The 15,108-nt window shown below is 39.1% G+C and overlaps 1 protein-coding gene across 1 annotated transcript in view; it reads right to left on the reverse strand.

The window, feature by feature from the left end:
* Positions 1–12,332: 12,332 nt before the first annotated feature.
* Positions 12,333–15,108, reverse strand: part of RAB11FIP2 (RAB11 family interacting protein 2) — a 39,771-nt gene continuing 36,995 nt past the window's right edge. The window contains exon 5 of the mRNA XM_032423114.1: positions 12,333–14,447. Within this exon, the coding sequence (XP_032279005.1) occupies positions 14,220–14,447 (228 nt within the window). The 3' untranslated portion in view covers positions 12,333–14,219. The remainder of the gene's footprint in view (positions 14,448–15,108) is intronic.

Raw genomic sequence — 15,108 nt, forward strand, 5'->3', positions numbered from 1 at the left:
TATATACAGATTCCCTGCTTTTTAATTGCTGCATAGTACTCCATTAGATACCAAAAACGTTTGGCTAGTGGCCCATTTCCAGTTTTTTGTTTTCATCAACAATGCTGCAGTCAGCATCCTGGCAAGCACATGTTTGTATATGTTTGAGAATATTTGTAAGATAAATTCCTAGAAAAAAATCACTGGATCAGTAAAGGGATGCATTGAAGATGTTAACGGATCTTGTCAAACTGCCCTCTGAGGAGCTTGTCTCCAGTTACACTGTGAATGACCTGAGTACCCACATCTCCTTCTCCTGGCCAGCCGGTGTGTTTCTATGGCCTAGCAATCTGCTAGGTGAAACACAGCATCTCCTTTGTTTTTTCTATTTTGTAGATGTTTATTAGGATATTTGGGTTTCTTCTGCCTGTCTGTCATCTTCTGAATATTTTCCTAATGGTTCACCTTTTTCTTACAGGTGTGTGGCAGTACTTTGTATAATAGAGAAGTTAGACCTTGTTTATCACATGTGGGGCAGTCTTTCGCCATTTTACCATTTGCCTTTTGACTTTGTTTACGGTACTTTGTTGTTCAAGTGTTTTAAAAGGTTTATGTAGTCAAATATATCTATGTTTTCCTTTATAGAATTTAGGTTTTGTGACGAACAGAAAGGGCTTTTCAGCTCTGACATTATTAAGAAACAAAACAAAAACAGAACAAAGTTTCCCACACTTTTTCGGTGCTTCTCGTATTGTATGTTTAAGTTTTTAAACCATATAGAATTTATTTTGGTATAAAGAGTGAAGTTTGGATTTGAATTTGTATTTTTTCCAGATGGCATTCAGTTGCCGTAAGTCTATTTATTGATTGGCCCATCTTTTTCCCATTGCTTTGATGTTTGGTTTTCATCTTTTGAAGGTAATTATTCTCAATAAAAAGGCTAAATCAGACATCATTATATCCTGGATATGAAAATTTGTCAGTTAGTTTATTCAGTTTAGAAGCTACTGAAAACAATTCCTTTTATATACAACTCTTAATCCATTTGGCAGTTTGATACTTATTTTTCTCCAAACCAAAGAAGTCATGTGTCATAAATGTTGATGAAGTTTTCTTTTTTCTTTTCTTTTCTTTCTTTCTTTCTTTCTTTTTTTTTTTTAGAGAGAGAGAGAGCGAGCATGGAGGTGTGGGGAGGGACAGAGAGAGAAGGAGAGAGAATCTTAAGCAGGCTCCTCGCCCAGTGTGGAGCCTCACGCGGGACTCGATCTCACGACCCTGAGATCATGACCTGAGCCAAAATCAAGATTTGGACGCTTAACCAACTGAGCCACCTGGGCACCCATTAATGAAGTTTTCTTAAATAAAATATCCTTTCTTCATCTTTCATTTCTAAATAATATGGCTGCAATTCCAAGTGGAGAATGAGGAGTTTTCTGCAATGCAGAAAAGGATAGCAATTGGGACGCCTGGGTGGCTCAGTCAGTTAAGGATCTGACTCTTGATTTTGGCTCAGGTCATGATCTCAGGGTGATGGGATCAAGCCCCACATGGTGCTCTGTGCTCAGTGGGGAGTCTACTTGTGGATTGTCTCTCTCCTTCTGCCCCTCCCACGCCCTTCTCTGCTCTCTCTCTCTCTCTCAAATAAATAAATCTTAAAAAAAAAAAAAGGAAAAGGCTAACAATAGTCCATTTACATCATTACCTCTAATCATTCAAGAATTTTCTCTATACTGGAGATAATTCAGTGTTTTCTTTTTTTCTTCAATCTTGTTAGGAAACATCTCCCAGGTTTCAACTATATTTTGTCAAAATTAAACTTGTGAATTAACTAAGAGAGTCATGGGAGAATTGCACGTGAGCTCATCATTACTTCTTTGTGATACTGGATACATCTATCATTAGCTGTTGTCCAGTCTCAGTATCACAAGATGACATAAATGTCCACCCTCATAAGAAGATAACACTTAACTGGTTCCTCCAACTTGAGTAGACCTTAAAAGACTCAAAAATGCCGGGGCGCCTGGGTGGCTCAGTCGTTAAGCGTCTGCCTTCGGCTCAGGTCATGATCCCAGGGTCCTGGGATCGAGTCCCACATCGGGCTCCCTGCTCGGCGGGAAGCCCGCTTCTCCCTCTCCTGCTCCCCCTGCTTGTGTTCCTGCTCTCGCTGTCTCTCTCTGTCAAATAAATAAATAAAATCTTTAAAAAAAAAAAAAAGACTCAAAAATGCCTCTTAAAAAATGGGGTGGGGAAGAGGGAGCATGAACTTCCTGAGCCCTTGGTAGACATCACTGATTGATTATGGCACTCTTTCTGTTTGTCCATCTTGTTCAACTGTGTATCATTTGTGTTTAGGATAGTACTTTGCACATAGCGGGTATTTAATTTGTTGAGTGGAAGGAAGGATGGGTGATTGTGGGGTCCAATCAATGGATGGGTGGGAGACTTTGCCAACGTCTACAACATAGTGGTAACTGTTTATTTATCAGTTAACACTGGAGGTGAAATCTATTTACCTTGCTGCACTGAGGTTTTATTCTCGACTCATTTTTCCTGACTATTCAATGAAAAATAGGTGCATTAAATAAAGCACTTCAGTCAGAAAAGCCCACCTTGCTTAGTGTGCTCATCAAGATGATATATTTTTGCATCATAATGTAATTAAATAAACTGTTTTTATATCTAGAATTTCCATAAGACGCCTAAGCAAAAGTAGATCAATGTACTCCCCGTTTCAAATAGGGACCACTCAAGCTTTCTTTCTTATTAATTACAAATATAAGCCATATTAGAATGGGAGCTCCTCCCTTCATCAAGGACAATGAAAAGTGTTTTTATAACAACCATGGTTGCAATATTTTAAAGTGCAGATAATTAAAATCTCAGTATGCTGCCATCCAAACCACATACAACAAAAAAGTAAAACCTTACATCGTATTTCAAAGGACCAGCTACGAAACTCCTCCCTCCCCTCCTTTGTCTAACGTGCATCTAGTGAGGACCTGGAACGTGACGTGTGATCTGTAACTGGTAGGGAAGCAAAGGTGAGCAGCTATTTTGTTCTGTTCAGTTTGCATACAGATGAGCAGGGCACGCAGACAAGTAAACAAATATCTACAGTGGGACATGGCAAGCCCTCCTAAAATATTGAATGAAGAAGCTGATTAAGCATGCTTATTAAATTTTGATAGGCTGCCTCTAATTTGAGATGAATTCATTTCTGCCTGCTCCCAGTTTCCCCTAAGCAATGTTTTGGTAGCCATCATTTCTCCTCTAGACCCAACTCCTACTACCTATCAAAAACCCTTATTTTCATTCATTTCAAAGGGGGCTCCCTTATAAGATAAAATCACTCTTTATAATAGCTATTCGTAATAACTATGTGGATCTTGGTAAAAATAATTTGATCACTCATTCAACGAATATTTATTTGATATATACTAGGCACAGTGCTAGCTGTCAGTACTGGGGTTCCAATGACTAGAGGCTCAACTCTTCGTCGGGAATTCTTTGTATATTTTTATAACATTAAAAAAATAACTATTAGACTCAAAGACAAGGACAAGTAAATGTGTAGGTTGGGGGTTTGCTGGAGGTCGGCAGAGATCAGATGCGGCAATTTGTGTGGAGTGAAACCAGCAGGACTGGAAGAAATGTATTCATATGATGTAAATGTATTCATGACAGCTCATTCCACAAAAGATCTGAGGGGATTGGCCAGGATACGTACAATTCAAAAATGATGAAACAAACGAGTCAGGACAAAGAAATAAGGATATAAAAATAATAAAGATAGGAGTTAAGTTTACCATTTAAAAATGCATACTGAAATTCACATAGTTACTAGGAAATGCTGAACACTAATGATTGCCAAACTGAAGGGTAACTTTGGGGAAGTCTGTTCAACTCGACAATTCACTACAGAAATAGGAGGAACTCAGTGCAGAGAAAACAGAGAGGCATTTATAAAGTGCTTGGCCCATTTGTGGGAATCAGCAGACAAGAAAATCCCAAACTATTTTAGGTGGATAATAATAAATACCTAGGGAATCTATAATAATGTTGAAAGAGTAAGGGTCAGACAAAAAGTTGAAGTAATATACTCATATACTAAACTAGTGAGATATTTGCAATAGCAAATCAGAAATTAAGGTGTGGTCCATGGCTGTGGTCTTAGTCTGGCTTTTGACAAGAGATGTGCTTTGGGAGTTTGAAGGACACCCATGAGTGAGGTCACTCCTGTCGTTGTGAGGCCAATAAGTAACAGGCACTAAAAATAGGTTGGAGTCTGGTTTAGATCACAAAACACAAGAGTTGAAAGCAGTCAGAGAAGGCACCGCTGGAGGGTGAATCCCAGGATGAAGACTTACGATCAGCTAGACATTCCCTAGGTCTGGTGGGAGCTAAGTTTTGTCTCATGTGTATACCATTCTGGCACATTCTTAGGAGGAGGCATCATGATAGGTGTCTTGGCCCTAGCTCCTCAAGTGGTGTGACCCCGAAGTCACAATAAGCCTCCCAGGAATGGGCAAGTCTCCTCGGAATCACTCCTAGCTCAAATGAAAGGTGGGTGGTATAAGATTCAGGTGTCTCCACGCAGCTGAGCGACTTAGGACACCTTTGTTTCCAATCTTTCACAGAAGGTCCCTTGCTCTGGAGTGCTGGGTGCCAACCTGCCCTCTGCCCCCGTCCTTCACCATCCAGAGAAAAGAAATAAACAAATAGCCTCAACCTGCAACAGGATTCAAGGATCCTGCACAACCTAGGATGTCACCTTGCCAGCTCAGGGTTCCCAAGACCATCCAATTAAACCCGATGCTCCCCGCAAACCCTTCGTCCAGGCCTGACCCCCAGACCCCCAAGCTGTCCCAGTCCCAGCCTCCCTCCTGGCCTGCTGCACAAAGCAGTGCGCTTACCCCGGGTCCCGTGCGGTCTTTCTGCAAGCACTCCTCACACCTAATGAAGAGCTCATATAAGCACAATTCCAATTAGTATGATTTCCAATGTTTTCATTTACAATCTATTCACTTAAAGTCAAAATGACATCTTAATGCCACTCAGCAGAGCAATTTGCCCAGAATAAGAAGTGAGCTGCATTTTTGGAAAGACTTACTGCTAGATTTCAGTCCACATTTTTTTTTAATTAAAATACATGGATTGTCTTCACAAACTCTTCCTGAATATTTCATGTGTTTTGTGCTTTACTTGCTGTACATATCTTCACAGCATGCGTATTATTCAAATATTCCCAACAGATGGTCTCAAGTGCTACATATTATATAGCATTAAGTGAATAGCTTGGTAAACAAATGAGTCAAGGATTAAAATATTTTACAGCTTATAAATCATGAAAGATGTTCAATAACAGTACATTAATAAAAAAATCTTTAAATGTAAACATAAAAACATTAAATGCCGCTATTGGATCAGTCAACTGTTTATGACAAATGAATTTTTTCGTAAAACAGGTGGTCGTCTTGTACGGTCTCAGATTAGAACCTAAATTAATCTGAGGCTGGCAACTAGCCTACCTGCATGCCTGGCCTCAACCCTGGTCTCCTCCACCCACCTTCCTTGGCTTTCCTTGCCATCTTCCCCTCATTAACACCTCCTCCATAACCAGGAAAGGAAAGAAAATACGTGAGCCAATTCTGGTAGTCTTTGGACTAACTTGAGCAGAATTTTGCTGAAAGAAGTTCAAACTACAAGTTCAAGTTGAGGATTCTGACCTGGCTGTGACTCTAATGCCCCGAGCTCTCCACAGTCAGCTAAGCAGGTGTTTGGCATAGATGTCTCCACAGAGGAAACAAACCAAAACAAAAAAAACCCCAACCCAACAACTTTTGCCAGTGTTCAGATGGCTTGGAATCCATTTTACGCAGTTAATGTTCTAGCCGTTATTCCACTGAGGAATAAAAAGCAATAAAATGCTCTCCTGCTAGATGCTCTCTCTCCCACCACCCTTATTTTTGATGATGTTACTTAAACCTAATGCATAACGGCCTTTCCTAACTAGTTGGCATTTCTAGTAATGATGCAGGATCTTGCAAGACTTTTAAATTTCATTCTAGATTTCCCTGGAAATGAGAACTCAACCCAGTTTTGATTGTGAAAATAATATAAGCTTTCGAAACTATTTTTTTTAAACATTTTATTTATTTGAGAGAGAGAGAGAGTGAGAAAGATGAGTGGGTAGAGAGTCAGAGGGAGAGGCAGGCTCCCCGCTGAGCCGAGAGCCCGATGTGGGACTCAATCCCAGGACCCTGGGATCATGACCTGAGCCAAAAGCAGTTGCTTAACCAACTGAGCCACCCAGGCACCCAAGCTTTTGGAATTATTTGACAAAATGATTATAACCAGCAAAGTTACAAGGTGCCTGTTAAATAGAGTCTCTCACCTACAGTCATAAGCTGGCCGCATTTGTCCTATTAAGGTTCGTTACCTGATTGCACACACAGAGTCAGGCTTTATTCTACTACATTCCATATGCGGCTGTGTTCTCTATTTCTTCTCTATACTAGTATCTTTGACTTCAGATAAAGACCTCTGTGAGGCGGAGAAGGATGCTGCCTTCCTTAACCAAACGTGGAATAGCCACATCACAACAAAAGGAAGACACTCTAGCCTGTCTGCAGGGAGGCCCATAGTCTCAATCAGAATCCCCAATCTTACTGCACAAACCAAAACATCCGTATCAATAAATCCATAGTATTTATTAAGTACCTACTTTGCATAATGCATTGTGCTTATCTTACGAACATTCTATGACGTTTCATCATACTTGAAGACTAAGTTTCTTTAAAATACAACATGTTCATTTCACCAAAAAAACAGAAACAAAAACAAACCCAAAAAACAAACAAAAAACCCCCTCCCAGATTCATAAATTCAGGACTGGCAAGGAAAGTTATATTAACTTAAAAAAAAAAAAAAAAAGGATTCTCTATAATAAGCTACCCCAAAAAAGGGCAGGGGCTCTATCTCAATGGTTCTCAAACTTGAAAGTACATTTGGAATACCTGGAGGGCTTATTAAAAGGTTCTGGGTCCTACCCTCACAGGTTCTGATTTAGTCGGTGTGGATAAGGGCCTGAGAATGTGCATTCTAACAAATGCCCAGGTGATAGTGACATTGCTCCTTTAGGGACAACACTGTAAGAACCAGTGACCTACACTATTCACCTTTCCTCACCTGGCTGGAGTCAAATATGGTAGAATTTTTTATTTTATTATTTTTATTATGGTAGGATTTTAAATGGCTAATGTACAAAATCAAGCAAACTATGGAATTGACAGCCATTATATTTTCATTGAAATACGTATTTTATATCCTAAAAAAAACACATGAAAACACATCAACTCAATACAAAGTAAGTACTACTAGAAATTGTCATAGACCTTATGACCTTAACACAGCACATTATGTGCCTAACTGATCTTTGGGACACTGAGCTTTTTTGTTTGTTTTTCTGGGAGGGGTTGGTTGATTTTTTTTTTTAATAATTTTTAATGCCGTAAAGTTTTGTTGTTGTTTTTTAAAGATTTTATTTATTTATTTGACAGAGAGTGAGAGAGAGAACACAAGTAGGGGGAATGGCAGGCGGAGGGAGAAGGAGAAGCAGGCTCCCAGCTGAGCAGAAAGCCTGACGGGGGGCCAGATCCCAGGACCCTTGAGACCAGGAGCTGAGCCGAAGGCAGACGCTTAACCGACTGAGCCACCCAGTTGCCCCGTATTTTTTTGGGATGCTAAGTTTTAACACAATTTTTGCCAAAAGCAAGACCATCATAAACAAGATACTGAAAAATCGTAATTACCACAAGAAGGGTATGTAAGAGATCCCAAGCTAACATTCTAAAATGCTTTAAACACTAGTGCAGTGGCCCTCCGACCGTAACTTGGATTTATCTATACAGTTTTCCTTGTTCAAAGCAACTGCACGTCAGGCTCAGGGACAGGCTAATCGGGGAAAGTCTTTGTTCTTTACTGTAGTAAGAAAATTTAATGCGACCCACCCTCTTAACAACTTTTTAAGTGTACAAAACAGTGTTAGCGACAGACACAAGTTTGCACAGTAGAGCTCTAGTCGAGCAGAACTGGAATTGTGTACCCATTGAATGGGGACTCCTTCTCAACCCCTGCAAGAGTCTTGAGCTGGGGTTCTTACATCTCACACACACCCCACATGCCTCTCGGCCAACCCAGTTTTTGATTAAACACAAAATCATTTGTTGGGGGAAGTAAAACACCCAGAGTCTGAATTGCTCTGACGACGACCAGATGGTACATTAGAAATAGTGACTCAGGATGTCGCACACTGGTGGCCCTCGGCTTTGTTGAAAAAATGAATTCGTTGCAAACATTTGGAAATCGTATTTCATATAGAAATCTGCATTTCCATTTTCTCTAGGAAGATCAGGTTTAGCAACCCTGGCCTCAGCTTCACTTCCCTGTGGCCACATGAGCCCGAGCTGAACAGCTGCTGTCCCCTTTTAGAGGAAGAATTGGGCTCTCCAGATGGCCCCGGCCTCCCCATAATTGCTACTCTGCTAAGCCTGGCCTGCCTGGTGACCCACCATACTTACCTGGCTCTGTTCACTCTGGAGTTTGCAATCCCTGCACGAAGGCTGTTGCAAATAAGGAAGTTGGCTGGGAACTGCAAGTGACCTGCAGACTTGGTCTCCTACACTCCCCTCTCCCTTCCCAGAGCCTAACAGGATGCAAGTAACGTTCTAATGGTGAAATCTTTACTCTGTTCTAATTCATTAGAAAAGAAATAAATTGTTTGCAAACTTTGGTACTAATATTAGTAACAAACTGGACCACAGCTTCCATTTGGCCACAACACACTATCATTGAAAACCTCTGATAGAGGAATTTGATTCTGTGCTTCCCAGCATCAGTTCTGGCTTTGGGGTAGACCTACCAAATGATGAAACCGCTGAACATAGGGTGTGAGGAGTAAAATAATAGAATCAAGCATTTCTAGTTCATGTAATTATAGGTTTCTAAAAATGTTGCTTCTAAGTAAAAATGTGAAAGCATGACATTTGTGTTATCATGTAAAATTATTTGGGGGAAAAATGTAGAATGCGAGCATCCACGTCACAAGGCCATTACCTTGAAAACCTGAACAGAAACATTTCTGAGACAGGCATTGCATTACAACAAATCCTTTGGGGAAAATGGCCACTTTAATAACATGTCCCTATTCTCAAATTACCCCAAATATCTTTTGTCTCGGTAGACTAAGGAAACTTAAACCTGGGGATAGGCGGAAAGGGGAACAATCTAGAGATATAGTGGGGGAAGTGCAGGGATGTGTTAAATGGGCCCCCCAAAACTGATAGCAGTTCAAAACAGGAAGACGTTCTGGCCTGCAGAGAAATCCCTTGCTCCAAATGTGTGTGATTTATGCCCCAAAACTACTACATATGGATCACATCTCCCAGTCTGGAGTAATACAGCTGCCTGAGAGGCTGCCATCCATATACACAGCCCCATCGCCATGCGACTGGGCCCTTCCATGCCTGCCTCCTGCAGCCAGCAGAGGATGGACAGGCGCACCCTTGGACTGCTGGGCGGAGACAGTGGGGGGTGATCAACGAGTCACTTCTGCACGAGCTGGACAATCCAAACTGGTAAGAAATGCTATGGGTTTGCCAACTCTGTTCTTGAGTTTCACAAATAGACTTTTCATTTGTCGTCTTACATTTCCTCTGAACCCCTAAATGGTCCTTACCTTACAGGGTTGTTGCAAGGGATAAATGAAATAATGCATAAATAGAGAGCTTTCAGGCTTGGCCCTAGCCTCCATCTAAATACTCAAATGTCATTTTCTACCCAAACCATAAGCTCCAGCCCTCTGAGGGAGGGCATTCACACCTCTGTTGAAGAATGTCCAGTCTCGGGGGCTTGGAAACCACTCTCTGAATGACTTTTCAAAACTACTTTCCCACAGTGAAGTGAGTTTGTAGGTCTTACAATACGCTTGCTGTAATACGCCAAATAAGAGGCATCCTGAGTATTTTTCAAAGACAAGCAGGAGTCATGTAGAAATGCGTGCACTGTACAGTTTTACCTGCAATAAGAAATTACAACTGAATTAAGATTGAACACTTTAATCAACTATAATAAATCGATAATTATATATTATATAAAAATTCTGATTCATGCATCAGATTACATAAATTACACAACTGTCACATTCTGCAATGCTTACAGACTTTTGGGTTTGTACCTGCAAAAATGTATACAAGTTACCAGAGCATTTTACTTAAGAGGATGTAATACTCTTCAGTTATAAATAATGCTTATATCTTTCAAGTACCTACTAAATATATACACTTCTAGATCTGCAGCATTTTTTTTGTACCTCAAAATACAAACCACCTGGAAGTTTCAAAGATTAATAGGTCCAATGTATCATTTTTTACAGACCTCAATTCCATTGTAAGAGTGGAAATTTTCGACACAAGAAAATAAATGAAATAAAACGTCAACTCTAGTTTAATGCTTGAAAGCTTCTACACTTATTAAATACATCAGAAAACCCTTCATATGCAGATTAATTAGTTAAGGTGCCACCTATTGCATATTAAATACTTCCAATGATTGCATCTGGATTATTAAAGTTATAAATCTGTGAAAATGGGGGCTTTCGATGTGTGCTGACAGACCCTTACATCTCCATGAACCAGCAGCGCTGTGGTCCTTTACCTCTTACTTCAAAGAGATCGAGTGAATGAGCATGCTTTATACTTCACTTACACACACACACACACACACACACACACAGACACCTACCGTATCTATAAGACATATGAGTACATGGACATCAAAAAGTTTCAGCTTGAATTACAAATCCAAAGTAGGTCGCTTCTCCTAAAAAGCTACAGAGGAAAATAAAAGTTCTAGTGTAACAATTACTAGATACATTAAAGACAGCAGTTTTTTGTTTTCGTTTTAAGATTCTCCTTGCTAAAGAATAAGCACCCTTATGGGGGTGGGAGGTGGGGGGAGGGGGGTGCGAGGATGGAGAAGTAGGTGAAGGAAGGATGTGAGGAAAGCAAGTCTGTCACTAATGAGCTGAGTTTTACTTAGGTTTCCATTCATGAAATCCTTTTAAATACACGGCAACATTTTCACAGCTGGAAAATTACAACAAAATCTTCATTTACTGCCAAAAGCAATAGATGTAGTTATGCATAATCTATGGATAATACTACATTCATGGGAGGGTGGCAAAACTAGGTTCAATGCACAATACAGCAGCAAAAAGCAATACTTGAACGTTTTTCATGAATGGGTGACACGTCACTTTATATACAATTCTAAGCTATAACCCTGGGATTCGGTAAATGCAATTTGAAGTCTAAGTGGTAGGACAGTAGGTTCAATACTTTCAAAGCCGAATTTTAGAAATGGAAGGGGAACCGGTTGGAAAACAATACTGTTTTGAAAGTAACAGCAGAAATACTTTAGTCAGTAACAGAAGTATGTTAGCCTAAGATAGGTTTAGGATAAATATCGATGCTGTGATTTAAAACAATTCTCTTATGGTGGGAACATTCTTCAGCATGCATTGTTTAAGCCTAAAAGTAAAATCTGTCTATAAGTCTACTGTGCTGTGCATTACTGAATGAGTGCATGTCTTTTATTTCTATGTCTAAACTACTAACAAAATATACCCTTAGAATACTTAAAAGTTACATTTTGGAGAAATTAAATGAAGGTGATCTTTTTTGGCCTTTTTTTCCCTACAATGCTAGAAACTAAAACTACTCTGTTCACACTTCTGCCCAAACACAGGAAACACTGACATGTTTGCTCGGGAATTCATTTTTACTTTTTGATTTTAATGTTTTATATTGACCAAATTATGAAAACTTATAGTAAGTTTGACTCTAGGTCCCGAGCAGAAGTTCATAAACATGGGGACAGAACATTTTCAGGCGGTGACAAGTACAGATTCCGTTTTCAGCACAATTCTTGTCTCAGGTTGAAAGATAAAAATATTGATTCAGTTATAACCGAATCATTCATGTCTGATAAGGCTAATCCTTAACAGTTCCATCCTGGCAGAGAACCTCTCCTTAGAAATGAATTTCCTCATAAAAAGAATAGTAGTATTTGCACAATACTTTTTAATGAATTCTATTTACATAAAACAAATCCCCAATACAAAACGGACATCTTGGTTCATTTTATAAGGAACAAATTTGGCCAAAGCATATTAAAATATCTGCAGATAATCTGTCATAATACTGAAAACACATGGATTTTAGTATTTTAAAAAGTATAAGAAGAGCTTCAGTTATACTAACAGAAAAAAATGCTAAGAATTTTATAATATTTAATAAAACGCTAACTAAAAATGTCACTGTGTTAAAAAAATAATAATTACTAAGACCTCAAATGAGAAAATAGAATTCTAAACCAGATTTTGAGGTTTAGTACAGAAATTTATAAGTGGAAAAAAAAAAGTTGGTAAAAGCTATTTTTCCTTCTCCATTTCTTCATTTAAAAAAATTATTTAACTTTTTGTATTTAGGAAAAGTTCCCAGAATTTCAAAACATATATATGCTCTCATAGGAAAACTAAGGTAACTCAGAAAACACAAATGAGCAATTTTTTAGCTCACAAATATACAGTTGGCCAAGTATTATCTGATTCAGAATATTAAAATGAGCAAAACTATTCTATCTGCTTTGTACTGAATTTTCAATAAAGTCTTTGTGGAGATAAACATTAGACAAAAATGCAGTTCATTAAAAGCCTGGAGGACATAGGTCTCCATATACGGGTGAATTTTTTCTTTTAAACCAGAAACAGAGATTCAGTGTTTCATGGTAAGTATTTCAGATTTTTAAGGGAAAAAAAAAAGCAGATGACTAGTAATATTTTCATACCATTGTTTTCCACTTTACATTTCAGGCTTATTTTGTACAAATCTATAAAGATAATTCACGGAAGTAATCAATATTTTGGGGGAGCAGACTTAAAAGAGCTGACATATAATTTTGCAATAAACCAATTCTTAAGGGTGGATGTAGAACAGTGTGTAGAGTGCCATGCTAGTGAAGGGCTGTTCCAACAACTCACTCCTCCTTCAGTGACTCTTATTTTGGTTCAAGACCCAAATGCAACCATCTGTTCTATTATTTACGTAACTTGAAACCAAGCCGAATTCTTCATTCCTAGAATTTGTCCATTGCTTTGGGTTATCAGGCATCTGACGATCACCTACTTTTTTCCCCCTCAGAATTATTTTCAGATCTGACTTCCTAATATTTTCTTTGCTAGTGATTTAAAGGCATTCAGAATCTCAACAGAACAGACTACATTAGCTTCTCTCCTACTTAAACAAAACGCAAATGTTAAGATAAAAAATTAACTCAAGAAATTTGTACTCTTGTGACGCTAGTAAATTTTCCTCATATATGTCACGCTTTAAAAAAAAGAAAAAAACCTTGGAATTAGTCCTTTTAGAAAAAGAGCAAACATCTGATGCTGGAATAATATACAGGAGCAGCTCATTGTGAAACCAAGATTCGCAAAGTCAAGAGTGATCTGAAGCAGCTTCCCTCTAACACACTGTATTGGCAGCAATGACGACTTGTTTTGCATCAACAGAGCACACACTAGATTTTCAAATTAAGAAATTGGTATCCTAATTTTAGAGGCAATCAGTTGTTTTTAAATGTTCTAGAAACACATGTATATATATGAGGTATATGCATGTATTTTACATACAAAGATACATGAACATACATTCATGTACATATATATGCATATAAAATATGAACTTTTTAGTGTTTATAATGAACAGTATTCCTGCAGCTAAGTATGTCTACAAATTGACTTCTGAGAACCCAGCCAGAGCATCGATTCTGCTTTATGAGATCCATTCCTGAGGAACAGTACGTCACGTACCTCGCAGCTACCCCTAGGCCTGTGGCAGGTTCGTAGGCCGGCACCAGCACCTAAGTGAATCCTAAGGAACTGCTTATTCATTGAGAATCTGGCCCGTTTTCACTTTAAATGTTTCAATTATTGAGCTCACTTCAAAGGTCACTCTTGATGGTCCCTGTTAATATTTACAGGTAAAATAATTTTTCGCAAGGAAACAGTATATAATGACGCCTGATAATGCAGTTTCTTGCGGTACCAAGATTTTCTTCATTCTTTTTCTCTTTCTTCTTTCCTTTTTGCCCCTAATCATAAATGCAGCACAACTGGCTTATTAACTGTTGGCAAATTTGCCAGCCTTCCTGGACGGTTCGTACGGCACTCTGAGGATACTGGGTGTCTCCTCCATGACCCTCACGAGGAGGTTGTCGATGTAGTCCTCGAGTTCCCGGATGTGGGTGTCTTTCCTCCTCAGGAGCTCTTTGTGCTTCACCAGCTCCTGGAGGACCTCCTCGTAGGTCAGACCACGATACCCTGCAGTGGCATCAAAAGGGTTGCTGTCCTGGAATAGGAGAAAGATGGGTCACTTTAGGAGACAGAACATGGCGGGCAAATTCAGAATTATTTTGAACTTCAACTTTTGATTTTTCAAATCCTGACCAAGTTTTTTCTGTGTCTGTGGCTAGAACCAACGCGACTGTTCACACCGCGGCTAGCCTGTCCTGAGGCAAGAATTAGGGCAGATGCACCAAAGCCTTGATTGTGATTCTAAATCCTTCTAGAACCACTTTTTACTTTGTGGACAATGTTCTAATATATGAAATTGACCATATAATTTAGAACTAAGAGAGAAAATGTTCTATAACAGATATAACTAAAATAGATTAAAACTAAAGATCTCTAAGAGTTACTTGGAACAACTCTAAGAAGTTACTGAAAACTATACATTTGGACAATGGCTTAGTCTTCATGGAACTGCTTCCAATGAACTGTGGTTTAATGTTATGACTTTGGCTTTCTATTGAAGATGGTTTCAAGAAGCAGCAGTATCCCATGTGCTTCTCCACTTTGCTATGAACTGTTCAAGGCCTCCAGAATTAAATCAATGAGCAGCCTTGGAAGAAGCCCCGTGGGGGTAACTTCTGTTTTAATTTAGAGGCAAACGAAGCTTCTTCTCCCCTGAGGCACCAGTCTATTTCCTCCTCCTCCTAGTGCTAATCCCT

This window comes from Phoca vitulina, unplaced genomic scaffold (assembly GCF_004348235.1).
Source record: "Phoca vitulina isolate PV1807 unplaced genomic scaffold, GSC_HSeal_1.0 scaffold28, whole genome shotgun sequence".
NCBI classification, from domain to species: Eukaryota; Metazoa; Chordata; class Mammalia; order Carnivora; family Phocidae; genus Phoca; species Phoca vitulina.